A 20256-nucleotide genomic window follows, 5' to 3' on the forward strand; every position below is an offset into this window, starting at 1 on the left:
CCCAAATGGGTTGATATATTTATGACCAACGTACTGAGTACAATAAAATGAGTTCAAATGCAATTAATCCCCAGTAGCATGGTGTTTTGGGGTCATCCCACAAAGTGAAGGGTTTAGGGGTTAACACTTTATTTTATGTTGTCAGGCATACTTTTTATGCATTTCTTTTCATTAAATTGACTTAATTTACCCTCCCCCATAAATTTTAACACTGGTGCCATCATTCACAGTCAAATAATGCCTCTGCAAAAACCACAGACAGTTTCTCTTTTACTTCTAATTATCCCAATTTTAACATAAGGGGGTATCAACATTAAAACGATGTTTTAAAGTCGATAGCCCCATTATGTTTAAACCCTCAACCTCCCAAAAGCGAGAATCAATGGGGTTATGGTCTTGATGGGGAATGACCCTGCCCCCTAATGCTACAATTATATAAAATCACTGAGCAGTTCATCTCAGTGAAGTCTGTTGTTAGCTGATGTCACTGCCTTTGTTAAAAGTTAACAGCCAGTTACATGCTGTGTTTTTGTTCATTGTGAGGTAAATTTCCCAAATCTATCAAACATGATGGCCTGTAGGTCATTAAAAGCATCATAACAGGGAGAGTTGTACCAGAAAACAGTAATCCCCAACTTCCATCTCATTGCTCTGGCACAGAGCCAGGCGCTCTGATCAGAAGCATTTTTAAAATTTTGAGAGGATCTGTTTCCCAAGAGTGGGAGTGGCTCCGGCTCATTCAACAGACACTCCATACCATCCTAGATCATACTGCCACTTTTTTCATGATTTGAAGCTTTACTTTGGAAACTTTGAGATGTTTCTCATGACTGAAATTTGGCCTGGTGGTTCATAACACAGTGGACTGTCATACAACAGATCTGAAATAAATAATTTTTTATCACTTTACAGGGACTTTAACAAAGGGCTTAGTTTAATGAACTAATAATACACATTCCTGACGCTTTTAGGTGTACAAAATGCCATTTTGCAGGCATACTAAAAGCCTCCCCTTATTCCTTTTTGGTTCGGGATTACGTCTACAGTTATTTTCCTTCATATGCGGAGGTTGCACGCATGATAGGCTCTCTTAATCCCTATTTCAGCAAACCTATCAGGCATTATTATCAGAATACCATTGGGTGAATTATGTTTCTATTGTCCCCATCATTATTAGTTTCAGAACTGTGGATATTAAATCATAATGTTAGTATTTAGGCGTAGCTAGGTTTGAGTCATCAGAGTCAGAGCAGGCAGTGAACGCCTCTCACTTCTCTGAGCGGGACGGTGTCCGGGCGGAGGAGGAGGAGGAGGATTCACTTCAGCTCTCGGACTGGACTCAGCCGCGGGTAAGTTTCAGCCCGAGTCGATAACTTTATCATTGGTGTTTCCTTTAATCAGGCGAAGACTGAAAATATCGTTTCTGTGTGTCGTTTTGTGTCGTTGGTGCTCAGAATTCAGGGGTATTTATTAACTTTGAAATGTCTCCTAGCTTCCCTTTTATCAGCCAGTGTGTTCATCCTCTCATACTTGGACTGACTGTCTGTTATAATAAGAGTTTATTCGCCTTCATTCAGCTGTGTGTCGTGTACTCTTCCTGACTGTGGCTTTATTTGTTTAAAGTTGTGTGGTTGAAAGAGTGAGGTGAAGTAAAGTTCATCACGTCAGACCGGATAAACGCAGATCCGCTGCCTACGAGAAAGAGTAACGTTAATAAAAGTTAAAGTAATGATAATTTTCTATCAAAATATATTTAACCATAAGGCTAAAACGACCCTGATTTTCAGGCTATGTCACCTGTAACTTAGTACCTTTAATTAAACTAATAGACCAATTATTGTCGTTATTAATGGCTTTTACTTTCAAATGGTTTGAACACAGCTGTGATTAATTAATAGCAGCATTCAGTTAATTAGTCTTTTTAATTTACTCTTTTTCAACGCACCATAGAAAAGCCATAGACTTTGTGAAAAGCAGCCAGTGTTGACAAATAGCCTATGTGATTAAAAACTGTTATAAATGAATAATATCAAGTTAAAGGGACATTCTGGTTTATTTAAAAGATGCAACATGAACATGGCAGTTGTTACGTTAAAGGAGGATTTACCCCCAACTTTGATAGTAAGCAGAACTTTTCAATAAAAAACTAATGCATAACTGTTATGCTTATTCAAATGATTACTAAACTAATATTATATACATATGGTGCAGTTTTAATCTTCTCAAAAGAGGAAATTTCTTTTTTTATATATTTATATCACACAAGAACATCAGTGGGGTTGCCAGGTTGATTAAAACTCAGTATTTTGTTCAACTTGATATACTCTTTAACATACAATAGGAAAACTTGATCATAAGATTGTTGTTGATAAATAAAGTGGTAACAATAGGCTGGTCATTAACTCAGGAATATATTCAAGCAAACAGGGCAATGCAGTTTTCATGCTGGAGGGGATTCACAGCTCAGATTGTACTATAGAGCAGTGGTTCTCAACTGGTGGGTTGGAACCTAAAAGTGGGTTCTGGAGCTGTTCTCAATCAGTTGTGAGTGTGGAAAAGTACTAATGCCCTTTGTGGACATCTATTCACACATTTTACATTCTCCTTTTCTTGGGATAACAAAGCAGCTTTTCTCATGATGACACGTCAAAATTGCCCAAAAAAGGTTGCTTTCTCATAAGCAACCAAAGTAAAATGTATTTGCTTTGATTTTCTTTAGTGATATATTTTTTCCCATCTATGGTCCAAGCTAGAACAGCATCAACAGTTTTAATTGTTGTTGAAAAGATGGTTACCTTGTATTGACCACCTGCGGCAAATTCAGGTGTCTCAAGGATGGAGTAAAGCAATAAGTGTAGCACTAGGAAACACTCTTTGTTTAAAATCCGCACACCATCCTTTATCATCCCTTGCCCCAGGCAGGAAGCCACTAACTCACTTGATAACTTCATCCAAGGTGCGGAAGTGTTTAACATAAAAAAAGGAACCTCAACAATTATCACTGCACAACAGGCAACATCTAAATAAATCTAAACACATTCAAAAACTATCTGCCCAAGTGCATAAATAAAAGATACGTAAGATGAGGAAATGAAACATAATTGCATAGTCAATCGCAATTGTAATATCAGTGACAAGCTGGACATCATAAATGATATGTCCAATATTTTAGATTTTTGTTGCCAAATGTTTTCCATGACTGACTAATTGTTAACATAAGTTTACATGCAGATCATTGTATTAAACCTCTAAAACTTTCATGCATACTCCTTTCCTGTTTCATTTTTCCATTTATTTTTGATTATTTTTGACTTTATTCTGATAAGACAACTGAAGAGAGACAGGAAATTAGGGGAGAGAGAGCACAGAGTATAGAAACTGATACTGTGGCCAGTGCATTGAGGATTATGGTCTCTGTTTATGAGTGCCTGCTCTACCAACTGAACTTAACCAGCCCCCTTCTGTTTTATTTTACATGGTAGAAAAAGTCTGTGAACACACATAGTAAAATGTTAAACTTTTAATAAAGATTAACAATTGCTTTAATTTCAGAATAGGCTTTGGGTTTTCAATAACTACTGAATAATGAGCTTCATTAAATTTTACCCTTGAAAGTGGTTTTAAACTAGAAATATTTTTTTATAAAACATCAAAGAGTCATTAGAATAAAGCTTTTATAAGAAAGTTAAGTCAGTAATGATTTCTTAACCTGCATTTATGAGCAGCTCTTTTGTCAGTTGTAAATATTTAGTGTCAAGAGGATACCATTTTGTCTTCTGCATAACCTCTCTTGTGTTTAGTTTCACAGTAGCACGTTTGTAGATAAGCGTTTTCCTCGAGTGTCATACCATGAAGTGGATGACGACACCTCGGAGACCTTGGTTGGTTGTAGTCATCATGCCGTTGTCTCGGCTGGACAATCGTGCACTGTCAAAAGCACACTGAAGTAGCTGTTTTCATTGCACTGCATTATCAGGCTCTTGTCAGTCTCCATTTATTCGCTCTTTTACTGAGTGCAGCTGCGTGAGGAGCAGTGAGTACGTCTGTCATTGTGTCCCTGTGTGGCTTCGACCTCGCTCCTGTGTTTTGTAAACACTAACCACAGCTTAACACTCACCTTCCCATGCAGAATCAGTCATCCTTGGTGTAATTTTCTAACACACAGGTTTGTTTTCTCACCAGTTCATCTGTTAGTCAAAGATGGAGTCTCAACGACTGAGCGGCTCTCCAGACATCAGGATGCAGCGGAGCTACACACAGCCGCACAGTCCCAGAGCCACCAGCAGTGAAAGCATGTTTGGAGTCAGGATCCAGGTCCAAGGCATTAAAGGTCAACCCTTTGTGGTTCTGAACAGTTCCAGCCAGGAGATCCACCGGGATATCTCTGTGATCACTCACCAGGCAGGGTACAACCCTGGCATGGTGAGGAGGTCTGTGGACTCTCCTTCTGAGTCACAGCGGACTGCACCCTCCTCTGGGTTTCATTATCAGAAACATCCGGAGATTCTGCAACCCTATGACCCTGAAAGTAATAACCTGAACTCAGTTGTTCCTTTGAAAGGTTCAAACAGTCTACCGGGGCGGCCAAACATCAGCCTTCCTCTTGAGACAACCCAATCTGCTAAACCCAGGATCCCTCTGCCTGCTGAAGGCCCAGAGGGAGACCCAGGGGATGTGGTCCAAAATAAAATGCCTCCCTCAAGTCGACAGCTCCCTGCAAGGTCCCCAAACACAGTGGACACAGACTCAATCTTATCTGTTGGTAAGCTAATAAGTCAGTTTAACAGCAGCCAGCGGAGAGGAAGAGGAGGCCCAAGAAACAGGCTTGATCCGGAGCAGTGTCGAAGATCACGCAGCGTAGATAGCAGCCGAACATCCGAATCCTCGTCAGCCTCCTCTTCCTCCAGTAGAACCTCCTCTCTGAAGGCTGTCAGGGGTGAGACTCCTGGCGGGATATATCCCCCAGGGTCCGCCAGAGCTCGACTCCTCAGCGGGGAAGCCTCTTTAGGGGGCAGGAGGGAGGAGAATAAGCCCAGCACACTGCTTATGGCTCAGAATGGAAAAGAGACAGTACCTCCACAAGCAGTAAAACTACTTCACAGAGCAGAGAAACCATCAATCTCCACATCATGCAGTGACCAGACGGATGATTCTGACGAGAGAGATGCACAGGTAAAGCGATCAGCACCAGGGTGCAGTTTTCATTTATAAAGGTTGTATTTATTACGTTGTATTTCCTAACCAGGTGACTCCTGATCTTCTGAAAGGACAGCAAGAACTCTCTGTGGACTCAGCTGAAGACACAACAAGACAGATGCTGTTCACATATCTGCAGGATGGGTAAGTGCCACTGAAGTATGAAAACTGAGAAGATCAACACCACTCTTATTTCTTGTAGAATTAATTAAAATATAAAGCTACACTATATGGCCAAAAATATGAAGTCACACCTATTAATTGAATTCAGTCTCATTCTTGAACATTTGTGATACTAAATGTGTCATTCTGAAGAGCTCAGTGACAGGTGTAGTACTGTGATGAATGACACCTTTGCAGAAAGACAGTTTGTGAAATTGTATCCCTGCTGGATAAGTGATATTTTTAGAAAGTGCAAGCATTTAGGAACAACAGCAACTCGGTCACACAGACCACATAAAAATCACAGAGCAGGGTCAATGACTGCTAAGGTGCATGGTGGGTAAAAGTCACCAGTGCTCTGCTGATTCAATCATGGATGGGTTTCTATGGCTGAACAGCTGCATGTAAGCCTTCATGTAAGCCTCACATCACCTAGTCCAATGCCAAGCGTTGGATGGAGTGGTGTAAAGGACACCGACACTGGACTGTGTGGAGTGACAAACCATGCTTCAGTCATATAGGCGAGTCTGGGTTTGGCAGATGCCAGGAGAACCTCACCTGCCTGACTGTATTGTGCCAACTGTGAAGTTTGGTGGAGGGGGGACAATGGTATGCAGCTATTTAACAGGGTTTGGGCTAGGCCCCTTCTCTCCAGTGAAGGTCAATCTTAATCCTTCAGCATACCAAGACATTTTGGGCAATTCTATACTTCCAACTTTGTGGCAACAGTTTGGGGAAGGCCTGTTTCTATTCCAACATGACTGTGCCCCAGTGCACTAAGCAAGGACTATAAAGACATGGTTTGATGAGTTTGGTTGTAGAAGAGCTTGACTGGCTTGACTTTGGGTTGAAATGGAGACTGCGAGCCAGGCCTTCTCGTCCAACATCAGTGCCCGACCTCATAGATGCTCTACAGAATGAATGGTCACAATTTCCCACAGAAACACTCCAAAATCCCATGGAAAGACTTCAAAGAAAAGAGGAGGTTTTAATAGCTGCAAAAGGGGAGGGGGGGGGCACTCCATATTAAAGAACATGAATTTGAATGCAATATTATTACAGATCTGAAAGATGTAATGGTCAGGTAGTCAAATACTTTTTTCTGTGTAGTGTATCTTGAGATGGCTAGCGTGAGTCTAATTGTTGTAACATCCATTACCATCCATCTAATGAGGAGGCAAGTAAATAAGTTAAGCACCTCCAATAAGTCCAATAAAGATACCCCCAAAGGGCACAATAAAAGTTTTGTACTGCACTGAACTGTATTGTATCACATATCATATTGCATGTCATATTGTACTATAGTCGACTACACTGCATTGCGTTGTGTCAGTCTTTTTCCATATCACACCATATTTTATCTACTGTGCCACATCTTATTGTTTCATATTGTGCTCTACTGCCAGTGCTGGTTGATACAATATTATGTCACAATAACACAACATTTTATGCAAATCATGATTTTGATTCTGATATTTGAAACACAGGTATTGGTGTTGGAAAGATCTCATCATTAAGCATGTAGAAAGACAGCATAAGCCACTGACTGTTTCAAACAGCTTAAAAAAAGTTTTCATTTGCAGTTTCCACTCTTGTTTGAACTTAAAAATTACTCTTCCATAGCACTGTTTACTTTGTTTTACCCTAGAGCCACCTTTAGGTGATTAGGTTATGGTTGTGATCATGTAGTGTGGTCAGATAAGGAGGTGCTGCTCCAGCTGTGTGTGCTCACTCTGCATTCAGGAATGCAGGGCATGCTCTTGTTTCCCCTGATAAAATAACTTCTTCGCACGGAACGTTTTTAGATCCATCAGTGCCTTTATAAAAATATGTGCTGAAAAGGGGGGATGATATTCAAGAATGACTGCTTAGCTATGTCAGGCCCAGTTTTTCTCTCAACACTCAAATACCCTCCACTAAAATATCCTGCACTGCCCCACATTTGTTAAAAAATATTATTCTAATTCATGATTTTACCTTAATGATTTATTTCCCCTTGCTTCTTAGGACAACTGATGATGATTCCACCACTCAGAAGAAAGTTAACCTGCTGCTGGAAAGGCTGAACAAGATCAAGTGGAGGACGGCTGAAAATGTGGAGGAGCTGGAGAAAGTGTGTGTTGGGATGAAATGTTTGTCAGTGTTGATCCTTGTTCAGCATAGCTGAATGTGTTTGTCTTATCCTAACGCTGATAGTGTTTTTGGACATCTCTCACATGTAGGAATCTACAGCTGAGGTGAAACTTTTACTGGAGAAACAGTCCGCACTGGAGAAAGACGTCATTGAGTTAAAGCAAAAACTGGAAACTGAGATTAAGGTTAAATGTTCTTCCATCCTGCTGACTCATTTCTAAAACATTTCCTGTTCCTGAGAGTGATGTTGTTCCTTTTCTGTATTTTGTTGTATCCTGCAGAATGAAAAGACCCTTGCCAAAGCTTGTGAAAAGGCCAGGACAGAGAAGAAGAAACTTCAGGAAGAGCTGGCCAAAAGTCAGCAAGAGCTCTGCAAACTCAGGGAGAGACTGGCTGAGATTGAGGCGGCACTTCAGTCCACAAAACAAGAGTGAGAAACATAACTCTACTGTCAGTCAACTGAGCCTAAAATCTAATACTTAATATGAAATCATAATAACATCTGAAAGAGGGTCCCTACAGAAAAAACTCAGAAACCTCCTCAAAACAAAGCAAGATAAAGTCTTCAAATGAACATCAGTGACGTAGTATGTTAGACTGATGCCTAAGTAAGTCAAATAACAACCTTAAGCAATATGCTAGCTTAACAGTGAGCTGGACTCTTGGATAAACTTTTGGTTATCTTTCGTTTTCCTTTAGCTTTAGAGTGGCTAGTTATTGAAAAATCATATCTCTACAGATTAGCTCCTTTAAAATACATGTTGTTAATGCTCTGTTTAGCTCAAAATGTTCAATTTAAAATGTAATTTTTTTGTCTGTAGGCCTGCCGTTAAGAGGAAAAGTAATCATTGATTCAGCTTTTAAAAGTTAGAAACAGGAAAAAACTTCCAAAACACAAAAACTTCCAGTCATATGGTATAAAAAATGTTTTTTCCAGTGTCTAACTATAATGGCTAACAAAAAATGGTGGTTGATTTACACTGTAAACCCCAGCAGGTTGAAAATACTTGAATAATAATAATAATTTACAAAAATATTTGTCAATTTTCAAGTCATTTATACTTTTTTTTTTCAATTTAAAATATACGTATATTTGACCTGTTTTTTTATTCACTGCAGTTTTACCTTATGTCTTTCTCATAATTCACTATGGAATAATCAGGCCACCCAGAGTCAGCAAATTTGATTGACCACAAGTGAAAAAGACTGAAATGTGGAGTTTGATCAAGTAAGGCCTGTTTTGGGTTCGATGCATCCGCAGTGTCACGGGTGTCCATGTGTCAAACATCATCTAAAATCTTCAGACACGCCCCTTTGCACAGGTCCTGTGCAGAATTTTTTTGCCTGGCACATCTCTGAAATTGGACCAGACACAGGCGTGCTAGACGTCAAGTTGGGTGATTTTAAAGACTCTTTAGTTACAGAGGTCAGAAGATATAAACCTCTTTACGATTCTATCTTGAAGGATCACACAGATAGCTAACCTTGCAAAGCAGATGGATACGCCCGTTTCCTTGTTTTTCACTGGCGAATCCATCTTGCAAAGCTCCCATCTGAACCGTTTTGGCCTGGTTAGAAAGTGACAGGACCAATCAGCAATGAGGAGCAGTACTTTCAGGCGCAGCATAGTCATGACGTAAGCAAGCAGCAAGAGCTGGTGCAGTTATGGAGGAAGAGATTAGCATGGATGCTGCTAAAGTGCCAGTTTTATCAGAACTTGACAACATTTCTTCCTTAAAAGAAGAACAAAGAACAGCAGTGAGTTGTTTTCTTTTCAAAAATGACAAAAGTCGTGTACTTCCATGTCTATAGATGCCATGTTTTGCGTTATTCCTCAGTAGCTGCGCATGCGCAGCTCTCTACGTCACATGTTTTGTTGCTCTGATTGGCCCATAGAGATGAGACAGACAGAACGTTTACCCAATCACACTCCGAGTTTTTTTCAAATCCTCTGCCTTTTCTTAAACGTTTCCTATTGAAGCTTTCCCAGATGGATGTGTGAAACACATCCATCTGGCGTGTCAGGTTAACAGATAGCCAGATGACTAAAAATTCCTATGTTTAAGCAACACATGTAAACAGAGCAGCTCCTCTTTGTGGTTCTCTTTATTGTAAAAAAAAAAAAAAAAAGAATTCCTCTATAACTTCAATTAAAACATGCTACAGATGTGATTTTTGAAGACACCACCCCCTAGCTTTTGGGAGAGTATCAGTCTGCGGTGAGGAGGAAGCTGGTGTGGGTATAAACACACTACACGTTTGGGCACCATGATTCCCGTCAGTTTGTGTCCCTGTGTCCGTCCTTGCAGAAAGCATAATCAAGCCTTAAGTGCTCTTCCACAGATTTCAGTTTACCACCCCTGCTATGTTAAAGCCGCTCCCCAAAGGCAGGGCTTCTCTAACTGACAGAGTAACTTCACTCATGGTGCAAAAAATGTCTGAAGCCCAAAATCTTCCTGGGAAATGTGTGCATATAAAGGAATAATTGTCTAATAGTTTTGAGTACAATGACAAAACTACCTAAAGTGACTGAGCATGGTTTACTTAAAACAAAAAATGTGTTCTATCATCTCAGAAAAATAGAGCTGAAAATGCTATTTTGGATTTTTTAACGACCTTGTACTCTTCTATCTTACTGTGAAATAATTTACTCCCAATTTGTCATTTTTTTAAATCAAACATCCAACCAAATACCATCTGATGCTGTAAGTTAAAGTCATATTTCCTGAAATGTTCACTTTCTGGTACTCTCCCATTGTGATTATACAAGTAATAAGATAAAATTAAATATGGGTCTATAACAGCTTGGTGTTTGACACATGCTGTTGCCTGTGTGACTGCATGGGATCCTTCCTAAATTAATACAGAAATTCAGATTTACTGACCTGAAGAGGTGACCACGTGAATCTAGACTAACAAAAACACTTCATAAAAAGAGTAACTACTTTGGGAAATAATTAGAATTTTAGAACATCCACAAACTAAAGAGAGAAATATTGTGACTGTTTTTGACCAGCTCAATAAACTCTTCCAAAAGAAAGGCCAAAAGGACTCTCTAAAAATGTTAAACTACTCATTTAAAAAAGTTTAGCCCAATGGTTAAGGGAAGGCCACATGTTTTACATGATGATCAAATGAACTGTTTTGATAATCAGAGCTGAACAGAGTACCTGTCCTCTAACCACAAGTTCAGTTCTCTTCTTTTCACAGAGCTTCTGCTCATACTCTGAGGTCAGTTTAGTGAACTGTGATGATCTGATGAAGGTCATTTGACCGAAAGAAGAGTCAAATACCATTTGGATTAAGTGTTCACATGCCTTCTTGTTATCTAGTTCCTTCGAGAACCTGTCTTAATACTTAGCTGGGAAAGCAGTCTTTCTCCCTTGATATGAAGTCTAGAAAAACAATATGTCTGTCTTTTTTTCACATTTCTGCATGATGTCAGACTGACCCAGATGAAGGCAGAGAGAGAGCGAGCAAAGACAGAGATGAAAGACCTTCAGCAGCAGCTCTCTGAAATGCACGATGAGCTGGACCATGCCAAGAAGGCTGAGGTGATAAACACGGAGAAAGAAGTCCTCCTGAAGGTAAACGAAACCACATGAGTGAGAAAAGCTTCACAAATCAACAGCAGCTGAAGTCTAGGTTGTGATGTTATGTTTTGTTGGATGTGTGTCAGGACATGGCGCAGCTAAGCCTGGACTTTCAGGAGATGCTACAGATGAAGGAGGAGCAGGAGGAGATGCTGCATCACAGGGAGAGGGAGCTGAGTGCCCTGAAGGGGGCACTGAAGGAGGAGGTGGAGACTCATGATAGCTTGATGGCTGCTCTGAAGGAGGAATATGATAACCAGCTTGATAAGCTGCTCAGGGATTTAGAACAGGTAAAAGTAGTAACAGAGGAGACATGTCTACATTTTCTCCTTTTACAAACATGTTTTTGCCTCTTTTTATCATATTTAATTTCTCCATCCTGACTCTCAGAGCAAAGCTCTGCTGGGTCAAAAGAAGGGTGAGGTGGAGGAGGAGAGGGGTGCAGCTAAGATGCAGCTGAAGGAGCTGAGCCAGGAGAGGGATCAGCTGAGAGGAAAAGTGCAGGAGCAAAGTAACAAGATGGATCAGCTGAGTCTGGCAGTTCAGGAGTGTAAAACCACAGAGAGGCTGCTGGAGCAGAGAGCAAAGCAGCTGGAGGTGAGAAAAGCACAGAAAGGTGTTCATGTAGAAAATTTTAACAGCCTTTTATTTCCCCCTGCTGCACTCCTGTTTAGATATTTTATATATTTGGTGTTTTCCTGTTCCCTAGAGAGAGAAGCAGCAGCTGGAGGAGGCGCTGAGAGATGTGAGGAGGAATGAGGAGGAGATGTGTCAGTCCAACCAGCTACTGCTTTCTCGCTTGGAGGATGTGCAGGTAAAGGCCTGATGTGTAGTTTGTAACTGCAACCTACAGATTAGCTCTCTCTAACACTCATTGTCAATAAAATACCTTTAAAATAAAAGTATGATAAAACTTTGAGATTTAAGACTGACGCCACTTTATAACTGCGCTTGCAGCTCACAGTCTCCACTTTCTTTGTGTTTTTCTCTAGGGTAAGCTAACCAAGCTGAATCATGAGCACAGGGAGCTGAAGGAGAAGCTGAAGGAGGAGAAAAAGCAAACAGAAGAGTTATGGAGGACAAAAACTGAACTGGAGGATGAGAGGAGGCTGCAGGACAGGACTGTGGAGCAACTGCAGAGGAAGGTGGGAGAAGAATCTGGATTATGTGTTGAGGAAAATAAGAATTTTAGGGCAAAACAGACAGAAAATCTGCCACTTTACCTCTGAATAAACACAAATTGCAGTAACAAATGTGCCTTTAATAGTCTTTTTGAAAAATTTTACTGCTTTACACCCAGAAAGGCTCACTTATCTCACTGTAGGGCACTTTGTTTATATCTGTGCTCAGATGAACAGCATCATGGAGGAGTGCGAGGCGTCTACAGATGTGCTTCAGAGTCAGGTCGATGAGGCCAGGGAGAAGAGTCAAAGGGAGTTGGATGAACTGCGGAGACAGCTGCAGGAAAAAGGAGCAGAGCTGGAGAAATCCCGACAGTCAGCCAAAAAGCTGCAGGAAGAGGTGTGGTTCTCATTGTCGCTCTGATTCATCAGTTCAACTGTCTTTGTCACAGATAAAACAAAAAAGATCACACCAGTCTGGAGAAGCAAACTGGCCTTTTGTTTAAATATTTTTCTACTGAGTATGTGCTGAAAGGATCTTGGAGTTAATTTTTTTGGATGTGATTTAAACAGAAAAATTGAACAGTGAATTGAATAATTATGTATTTTGTTCAACGCTGCAGGCTGTACCTCATGCTTGTTACCTTATCTGACAGTGTTTTTGTTCTGTGCTCTGTTCTGCGTCCAGCTGCTTCCTCTGGAGGACGATCTGCGGAGGTGTCTCAGGGAGCTGCAGGAGGCCCAGATGAGGGGCCGGCAGCTGGAGCAGAGGGTGGAGGAGCTGGAGGAGAGGAACGCAGCCACAGTGGGGGAGAGGGAGCGGCAGGTCAAACTTATGGAGGTAAACATCAACCCTCGGAGAACCAGGAATCAGGAATTGCAATATGTGAGACAGGACAAATAAAAACATTACCAAGAATTAAAAGTCTGAAGTTACCTGCCATCTGGAGTTTTATTTGGATTAAAAAACACTTTATTCTTGGAATATAAAGTTATACTACTCAAAGCATATCTTAGACTACATGACTGTATTTCAAAGGCTGAACAGGTTGCAGGTTGGACTGATCCTCACACTGTTTGGTGCATGCTGTCCTCCAACTTTCCTCTCTACACTTCTGTCTCCCTACAGCTGTCCCATCTAACAAAGGCCACCCACCCCTAAAAAAAGGAAGATGTTGTGTATACACGCACAGCAGTTGAATCCATTTATTGTTGGTAGCATGTCAGCCTCTGCTATGGTAGATGGCAATAAATCCGTTTTTATCTAGTTATGGAGGACCTTTTTCCTTTGAACTTGCTAGATAGCAAAATGGATTGCTATTTTGAAATCCAAAATCAAGAAAGATATTGTTTCCCTGTTACGATTGAAAAATAGGGGAAAAAACAGGGAAAATATCACCCTCTGCCCTTAAAGGTGACATATTTTACACGTTTAAGGGAAGTTTTTATTGGTCTCAGAGGTCCCAAAAACACGCCTGTGAAGTTTGTTCCTGGAAAAACACTCCAGAATTGGATTTTTGTACGTCTAAAAACGCCTCTGTTTTAGCCCTTCTCAGAACAAGCCGTTTCTGTGTCTGTGGCTTTAAATGTTACTGAGCTGTTTGACTCTGCCCCTGACCGCGCCCCCCTCAGATAGCTCAGGAGAATCAGGAGAGGATGGCAGAACTTTCTTCTAAGCGGGAAGGGCCAACCGGACTTGGGGGGCGGGGCTAACTCTCCACATGACATCATGAGGGGAAAATCTGAGAACAGCTTTTTTCTTGATTTTGGATTTGTTATTTTTAATTAAAAATCTGTTGGTAATACAATACAATCCCCCAAACCGCTAACAGTTTGTTTGTTTGTTTTTTGCTGGTAAAAGAATAAAAAGTATTTCATTTTTTATTTTTTTAGATGATAAATGGATTCAAAAAAGGTCCTGCACACTGCTTCATTTTGTACTATTATTTTTTGAAAAATACAATGTTTCGGTCAAATTGGCCTCTATCAGGATGATAAATGGACAAATGATTTAGCTCCAAAAAGATGTAGGAAGATTATTGTTTGTGTGAACATTTATAGAGCGCCCATTTCTAACATTACAGCAATGACTGTGCTGTTTTTTTCCTTAGAGGGTCGACAGTTCAAGCATAAACCTCTCCCTAAGCTGGAGCTGAATGGTCTTTCTATGACAACAGTAATTACCCAGGTCCTTATGATACTGTTGATATGTTTATAAAACAGCTGTACTTTAAAACACACAATCATTTGGAGCTTTGAGGTTATCACATGTAGTGGAGTGTTTGTCTTCCCCTGTGCCTCTATTTGCCCTCACTTGTTCCTGTGAACTATAAGGGTGCTGAAAAGAGCCAACACCATCTCACAGCTCAGCACTATTTGTCCTGCTGATGACAAAACATCACACAGTGATAGCAGTGTGTGCTCAGTGTTGACTCTGCGAATCGACCTAGGAAACTCCTGTTTACTGTACAAAGTTATCCGACCAGTCTGAGTGCTCCCGGTAGACCTTTTTCACTCTGTCTTCTTTCAGTCGCTCCTGTCCATCCAACAGTGCTTTCAGTCTTTACTCTCCACTGGTTTTACACATCTCGTCATGTTTGTTATATTGTTATATTGTTTTTTATTCACCTGTCTGTTTTCTCACTTCAGCGTTAAAGGACAGATCAATTATGTTCTCTTTTCTAAAAAATAAGGTAGTGTTGTGAAATAAATGTATGAAGGTGCTTTCCTCTCCTGTCAGAATCGTATCAGTCAGCTAGAGGAGGATCTTAATGATGAGCGAAGCAGCGCTGACCGCCTGATGGAGCGATTAGACAAAACCAAAGAGCAGGCAAGTTAAATCCCTTACTTTCTTTGTTTTTTTATAATAAGCAAAGCTTTTCATTCTTCTTTTTCCTAACATTTACACAGTGACAGAATCATGCCTTGTCTTAAATCAGGACCACCGCCCTACATCTGTTTTCATCATAAACACATTTCAGCCTGAGTACTCAGATTTCCCATCGGACCCTGAAAGCTGCTGATCATTGTTTCCCAGCCCGGCTGTGAAACAAGTCCTGTTTTAGTTTCTTTACTTTGAGCCCTGAAAACAACTGAACCTCTCTGACTTCATATACATTTCTTCATATCTGAAGCCGTCACAGGAGCCTCACATCCTCTGTGTGCCTGCAAAGTAGGCCACCATTCATGGGAGCAAAGCTGTGGAGACTAATTGACACAAAACACTGTTTTGGTTGCGGTGCAAAGACAAAAAAACAGCAAACTATTGTGAGCAGCTATTCACAGTGTACCCTGCACCGGGCCTCTGGATGTTATTAGAGGGCCTTCAGACCTGATGTCGCTGCTCAGACCAGACTGCATTTCCTCTCGTTTAAGCTGAAAACTTTTCCTTCAATCTGAAAGTCACTGTGAACAGGCCTTGTCCTTTTTAATAAGAGACAGCTGTGTTTTCAGTCAATATGAAAGGCAGAACACATGAAGTGCAAGCCCATATTTACCTTAAAGGTGAGAAACTGGCAATAACAAATGAGTTCTCCAGTTCCCACGTGTCTTACCTTGGTATGCTAAATAAACAATGACCTTATGAGTTTTTACAGACTGCCTGTCTTTGAAGGATTTTTCAGATATTTTCCCAAATACAAAAATGTTATTACATGAAATCTTTCCAGTTCAATTCAGTTTATTTTATGAGAAGTGGACATGTTATACAGGGGTGAGGTCATTCATTACAAAGGGAATTAAAAAGAAAACTAAGCATAATACATAGCATTGGTAATTTAATGTAAAGTATAGCACGTATAGGTCTCATTTAACCTCTGTGACTAAATTATGGTTACACTTGTGATTATAACAACCTAAATACCACTGAATTATTGTTTAGGCAACATTTAATGTTGTTATTTGAGCTAGGGCTAATTAAACTGCCCAAATTTGTATTGTTAGGTGCTATGCCGGCATAAATATACAAAAACTCTTGATCTAATGGCCTTAACATCAAGTGTATCAAAGAAAAAGACAGTCAATTGAACGACAGGACTGGTTTTCATGACAGGAGATACAAGCTGGGTAGCTCACCTGCACGCTGGTCAGTTTTGCCTCCTGCCTTGTTCGTTTTGCAAGGCGTTGCATTGATCAGCGAGCCCAGGCTTCATTGTAGCTCAGTCTTGTTTGTTTGGGTTTTTAACAGTCATAATGTGGTTTTGTAAAGTGTCTTTAAGAATTCACTCACCCATCCCTCACCTGGTTTAACTCTCTCAATTCATCCATCAACAAATTTTACAGTAAAAATAAACCCCCAAGAATCAGACTGGCCACACTTCAGAAAACAAAAATATTAGGCAGACTCAGTGCACCAAATTTTCACAATAATAACTGTCCAAATTTTCAAAAACGGGTCAAAATATAAATCAAATCAATTAGCAAATCAACTTCAAAGATGGGCCACACCAGTTAAAGACAGACAGGCTCCCTCCCCTGGGTCTAGGGGCGGTTTGTCTGAGTACCAGGCTCAGCCCTCGTCTTTACGATCCCACAGCTCATAAGCAACACTGGACAAATAATCAGAAAACAAAATCAAAAAAAAAAAAGGAAAAACATTTTGACCCTGCTTAAACAACTTGATTGTCTCACTTGATAGCTCAGGCCATTATGGTGGTGCTTAGATCCAGGCCAGCTGCTTTGCGGGTGGGCTGCACTTACCTGGTGACTAACGATCTCCATTAGCTTGAAAACCATCATAGCTGCAACTTTTCTTTTCCTGATCTCCCTTTATTTCTTCACCCTCTTACCTGACCATCAATAACCACTTTGACAAATTTGATATCCTTCTCACTAAGAAAATCTGCAAGCATACACATAAATACAATACACACACACACATATCCTCATATACACAGAGAACATCCTTTTTTGGTTTTGTTTTTTAATCTCTCTTAAAATCTGTAAAAAACTGTAAAGCTGGCGTGCTTGTTTACTACCTATCCTGTCCTGTTACATGTCTTGGTCTTTGTCTGTATTGTTTGTCTTGCAATTAAAAAAAAAGAACTTTGAAAAAGTGTCATGAAGTAGAAGCATCTTGTAGCTAAAAATATAAATCATCGAGATTTGATTTTAAGTTGAAGTTAAGTCGAGTTATTGCACTTTGTCATTTTCCATCAGTGCTGTTAGAAATGTCATTTTTTTGTGTGCTACAGATGGATCAGATGAGGAACGAGCTGATGCAGGAGAGAGCCGTCAGACAGGACCTGGAGTGTGACAAGATGAGCCTGGAGAGACAGGTATTGAGCACCGAGACTTGTAATGACCTCTAACTGTACGAGCCATGAATGTAGTTTCAGTGAAGTAACACATTGATTCCTGCAGAGGCATTATGCAGCCCGATAACAGTGGTTGCCATATTGGAAATGCCTGACTTTCTCTCAGTCTAGAAGCAGGAGAAGAGGTAGGGTTGAGGCGGGCTGAAAAGACATTTTGTTTACTGAAACCTGCCACTCTAGCTTGTCCAGCTCGTCCTCCAGCCTGCATTTGCCAAATGATGCAAATAAAACCCCACAAAGCCGTCAGTTTAAGGTCAGTTACAGGTCAGTAGCAAGTGGAGCATCGCCTCCAGCACACAGCTAAAAAGTTCTTTCCTGTCAGTCAAAGCAGCCACGCCCCAGACCCTTTGCATCTGACGTCATATTTTCTGTCCTGCCCCAGCCTGAACAGCAAAAAGGCACATGTTCCTTAATGGATGCTAAATAAACACTCCTATCCACTTCAATTCTATATCACTAGCCTGTATAGAGCACATTTGTACATCGAAAGTTTAGAAAGCTTAAAAGTCAGTGTTGGAAACCTGCAAATCACTTTATGAAACAAGTATAAACAAGTATCTTCCTCAGTAGTGTTTATCTTATAACAGAAGCACTGAATGCCAGCAAAAACTGAGGTTATGGTTTATATCATGACCCTGTTTACTGGTGACTCTCAACTGAATGAGTGATGATATCAGAAAAGTTCTTGTTTTAATGAAAAACTAAACATAGAGGTATTTGCACATGCAGCTATATGCATCAAGGCTTTTGTTTGCATTGAGATCACTGCCTGTGTGGAAAAAGGCTGCTTTCTCTCTGGTCTTTTCAAGTTCGTGAGATCCTTAAGGTGACTCACCTCATTTCACAGTCACCAACATTAAGTAGACTAATTCTGTTATGCTAATTTCTGTCACCTTTGTGGCTCTGAAATACACCTTAAAGGTAATTATCCGCTAATATACATAAAAGCCTTATGTCAACTCTGGTACTTCCACCTTACACTGTTGTGCGTGACGCCATGGTCATCGTAACCCCCTACAGATTTTATGTGTAAACAATTGAAAGAATTGAGTCACGGTAGCTTTAAAAAGTATTCACCTCCTTGAATGTTTTACCCTGTTATTGATTATTGGCCTGGTCTGAGCAGATTTACACATGTACCATATTCCTTGCATTTCTTGATGATGGATTTAACTGAACTCTAGGGGATGTTCACTGCCTTTTTTTGGTATCCATCCCCTGACTTATACTTAACTGTTTCTCTTAGTTGCTTGGAGCGTTTGTTTGTCTTCATGGTGTAATGGTAGCCAGGAATACTGATTATTTATTTAATTATATCGGCCATGATTGATTTTTAAAATCAATAAAAGGGTGAAACATCCAAGGGGTGAATATTTTTTATAGGCACCGTATAGGGACCAAAACCATATCTTGTACTAGGCTTTAAATCTGATGATTTTGCTATTCTGGCCCCATTTTTCAACAAAGTATCCAAGTTGCCTTTTTGTTCTCTGTTTCATTTCCTGTGCTAGAATAAAGACCTGAAGGGGCGAGTGATTCATCTAGAAGGATCACAGAGGACCAACCAGGACTCACTTGTCCTCAAACTCAACACTCGTATCCAGGAACTCGAGGAGCGGTTGAAAGGAGAAGAAAGGTGAGCTGTTAATAAAAAGGAAACATCTACAGAATGCATGCAGAGTTTGTATTTCCCCATACACAGTTCTAGGGATATCTTCAGAGAGTAGCTTACAAACAGTGATCTCCTTGTATCACTTTCCCTGCGGTTGTAAGAGTGAGAGTATCCCTGGTCTGAAAACACACTCTGAAGGTGTTGAGTTACAGGAAGCTGCAGGAGTGATGTGATCTCTCATTGCTTTCAGAGACAACAACAGCCTTCAACAGGCCAACCGTCGACTGGAGCGCAAAGTGAAGGAGATGAAGATGCAGGGGGATGAGGAGCGTGTCAACCTGCAGAGCCAGAGTGACCAGGTAGACTCATCTTAAAAAAAAAAAAATCATCATATACTAGTCAGGAGTTGACTCATAATGTCACTTCCTTGAACTCTGCAGCTGACTCAGAGGCTGAAGACGGCAAAGAGGCAGATGGATGAGGCGGAGGAGGAGATCGAGCGTCTGGAACACGCAAAGAAGAAGCTGCAGAGAGAGCTGGACGAGCAGATCGAGGCCAACGAGCAGCTTCACGGCCAACTGAGTGCACTGAGGAATGAGATGAGGTGAATGTTCGCCTTCTGCCTCTGAGCATCTCTTACTTTATATCATCATCACATTAAATCTTTGCATTATTTCTTTCTGCATTTTCAGACGTAGGAGGAAATCCCCTCCTCTTCTCAAGACAGCAGAGGACGACATGAAAGACGAAGATGACTTTGGATCTGAATCTTAAAATGAAACACCCCCCAACAGTCATTCATGGACTATTTTGAAAAGTTGGACTCACTGTGAAGAATCCTTGATGTCAAAACTAGTTATAACATCATTAACAACTCAGGTGTGATCTCATGATGTTGTGAATTGCATGGCAGCTTGCCTATGCTGACCTCTTGTGGCAATATGTGTAACTACATTAAATGACAAATTGCTGTTTTACAATGCAAAGGCCAAATAGGCTTATTTACCTAAACTTAAAATGTGTCCTTTCTGTTTATTAAGTTATTTCTCTGCAGTGTGAGTTATTAAATGATGCAAACCGTAAGTCTTAAACCAATGATTAAATGTTTTTAAAAGCAAACCAGT

At 40.5% G+C, this 20256-nt stretch overlaps 1 protein-coding gene across 2 annotated transcripts; it reads left to right on the top strand.

Annotated features, from left to right (window-relative positions):
- Positions 1 to 1270: 1270 nt before the first annotated feature.
- On the top strand, positions 1271 to 20243 carry LOC121515578 (cingulin-like protein 1). 2 transcript variants are annotated; one of them, XM_041796409.1, is made up of 19 exons: positions 1271 to 1349; positions 4183 to 5172; positions 5246 to 5340; positions 7366 to 7471; positions 7581 to 7676; positions 7773 to 7921; positions 10937 to 11078; positions 11171 to 11374; positions 11475 to 11681; positions 11794 to 11898; positions 12077 to 12229; positions 12435 to 12605; positions 12894 to 13046; positions 14946 to 15035; positions 17398 to 17481; positions 19032 to 19156; positions 19383 to 19491; positions 19573 to 19736; positions 19825 to 20243. In XM_041796409.1, the coding sequence occupies exons 2-19, from the start codon at positions 4201 to 4203 to the stop codon at positions 19904 to 19906; spliced, it is 3207 nt and encodes a 1068-aa protein (XP_041652343.1). In that variant the 5' UTR covers positions 1271 to 1349; positions 4183 to 4200; the 3' UTR covers positions 19907 to 20243. The 2 variants fall into 2 exon arrangements, with proteins under 2 accessions (XP_041652343.1, XP_041652344.1); XM_041796410.1 differs by having other exon boundaries at positions 5273 to 5340.
- Positions 20244 to 20256: the final 13 nt, after the last annotated feature.

This window comes from Cheilinus undulatus, linkage group 9, assembly GCF_018320785.1.
Source record: "Cheilinus undulatus linkage group 9, ASM1832078v1, whole genome shotgun sequence".
In the NCBI taxonomy this organism is placed as follows: Eukaryota; Metazoa; Chordata; class Actinopteri; order Labriformes; family Labridae; genus Cheilinus; species Cheilinus undulatus.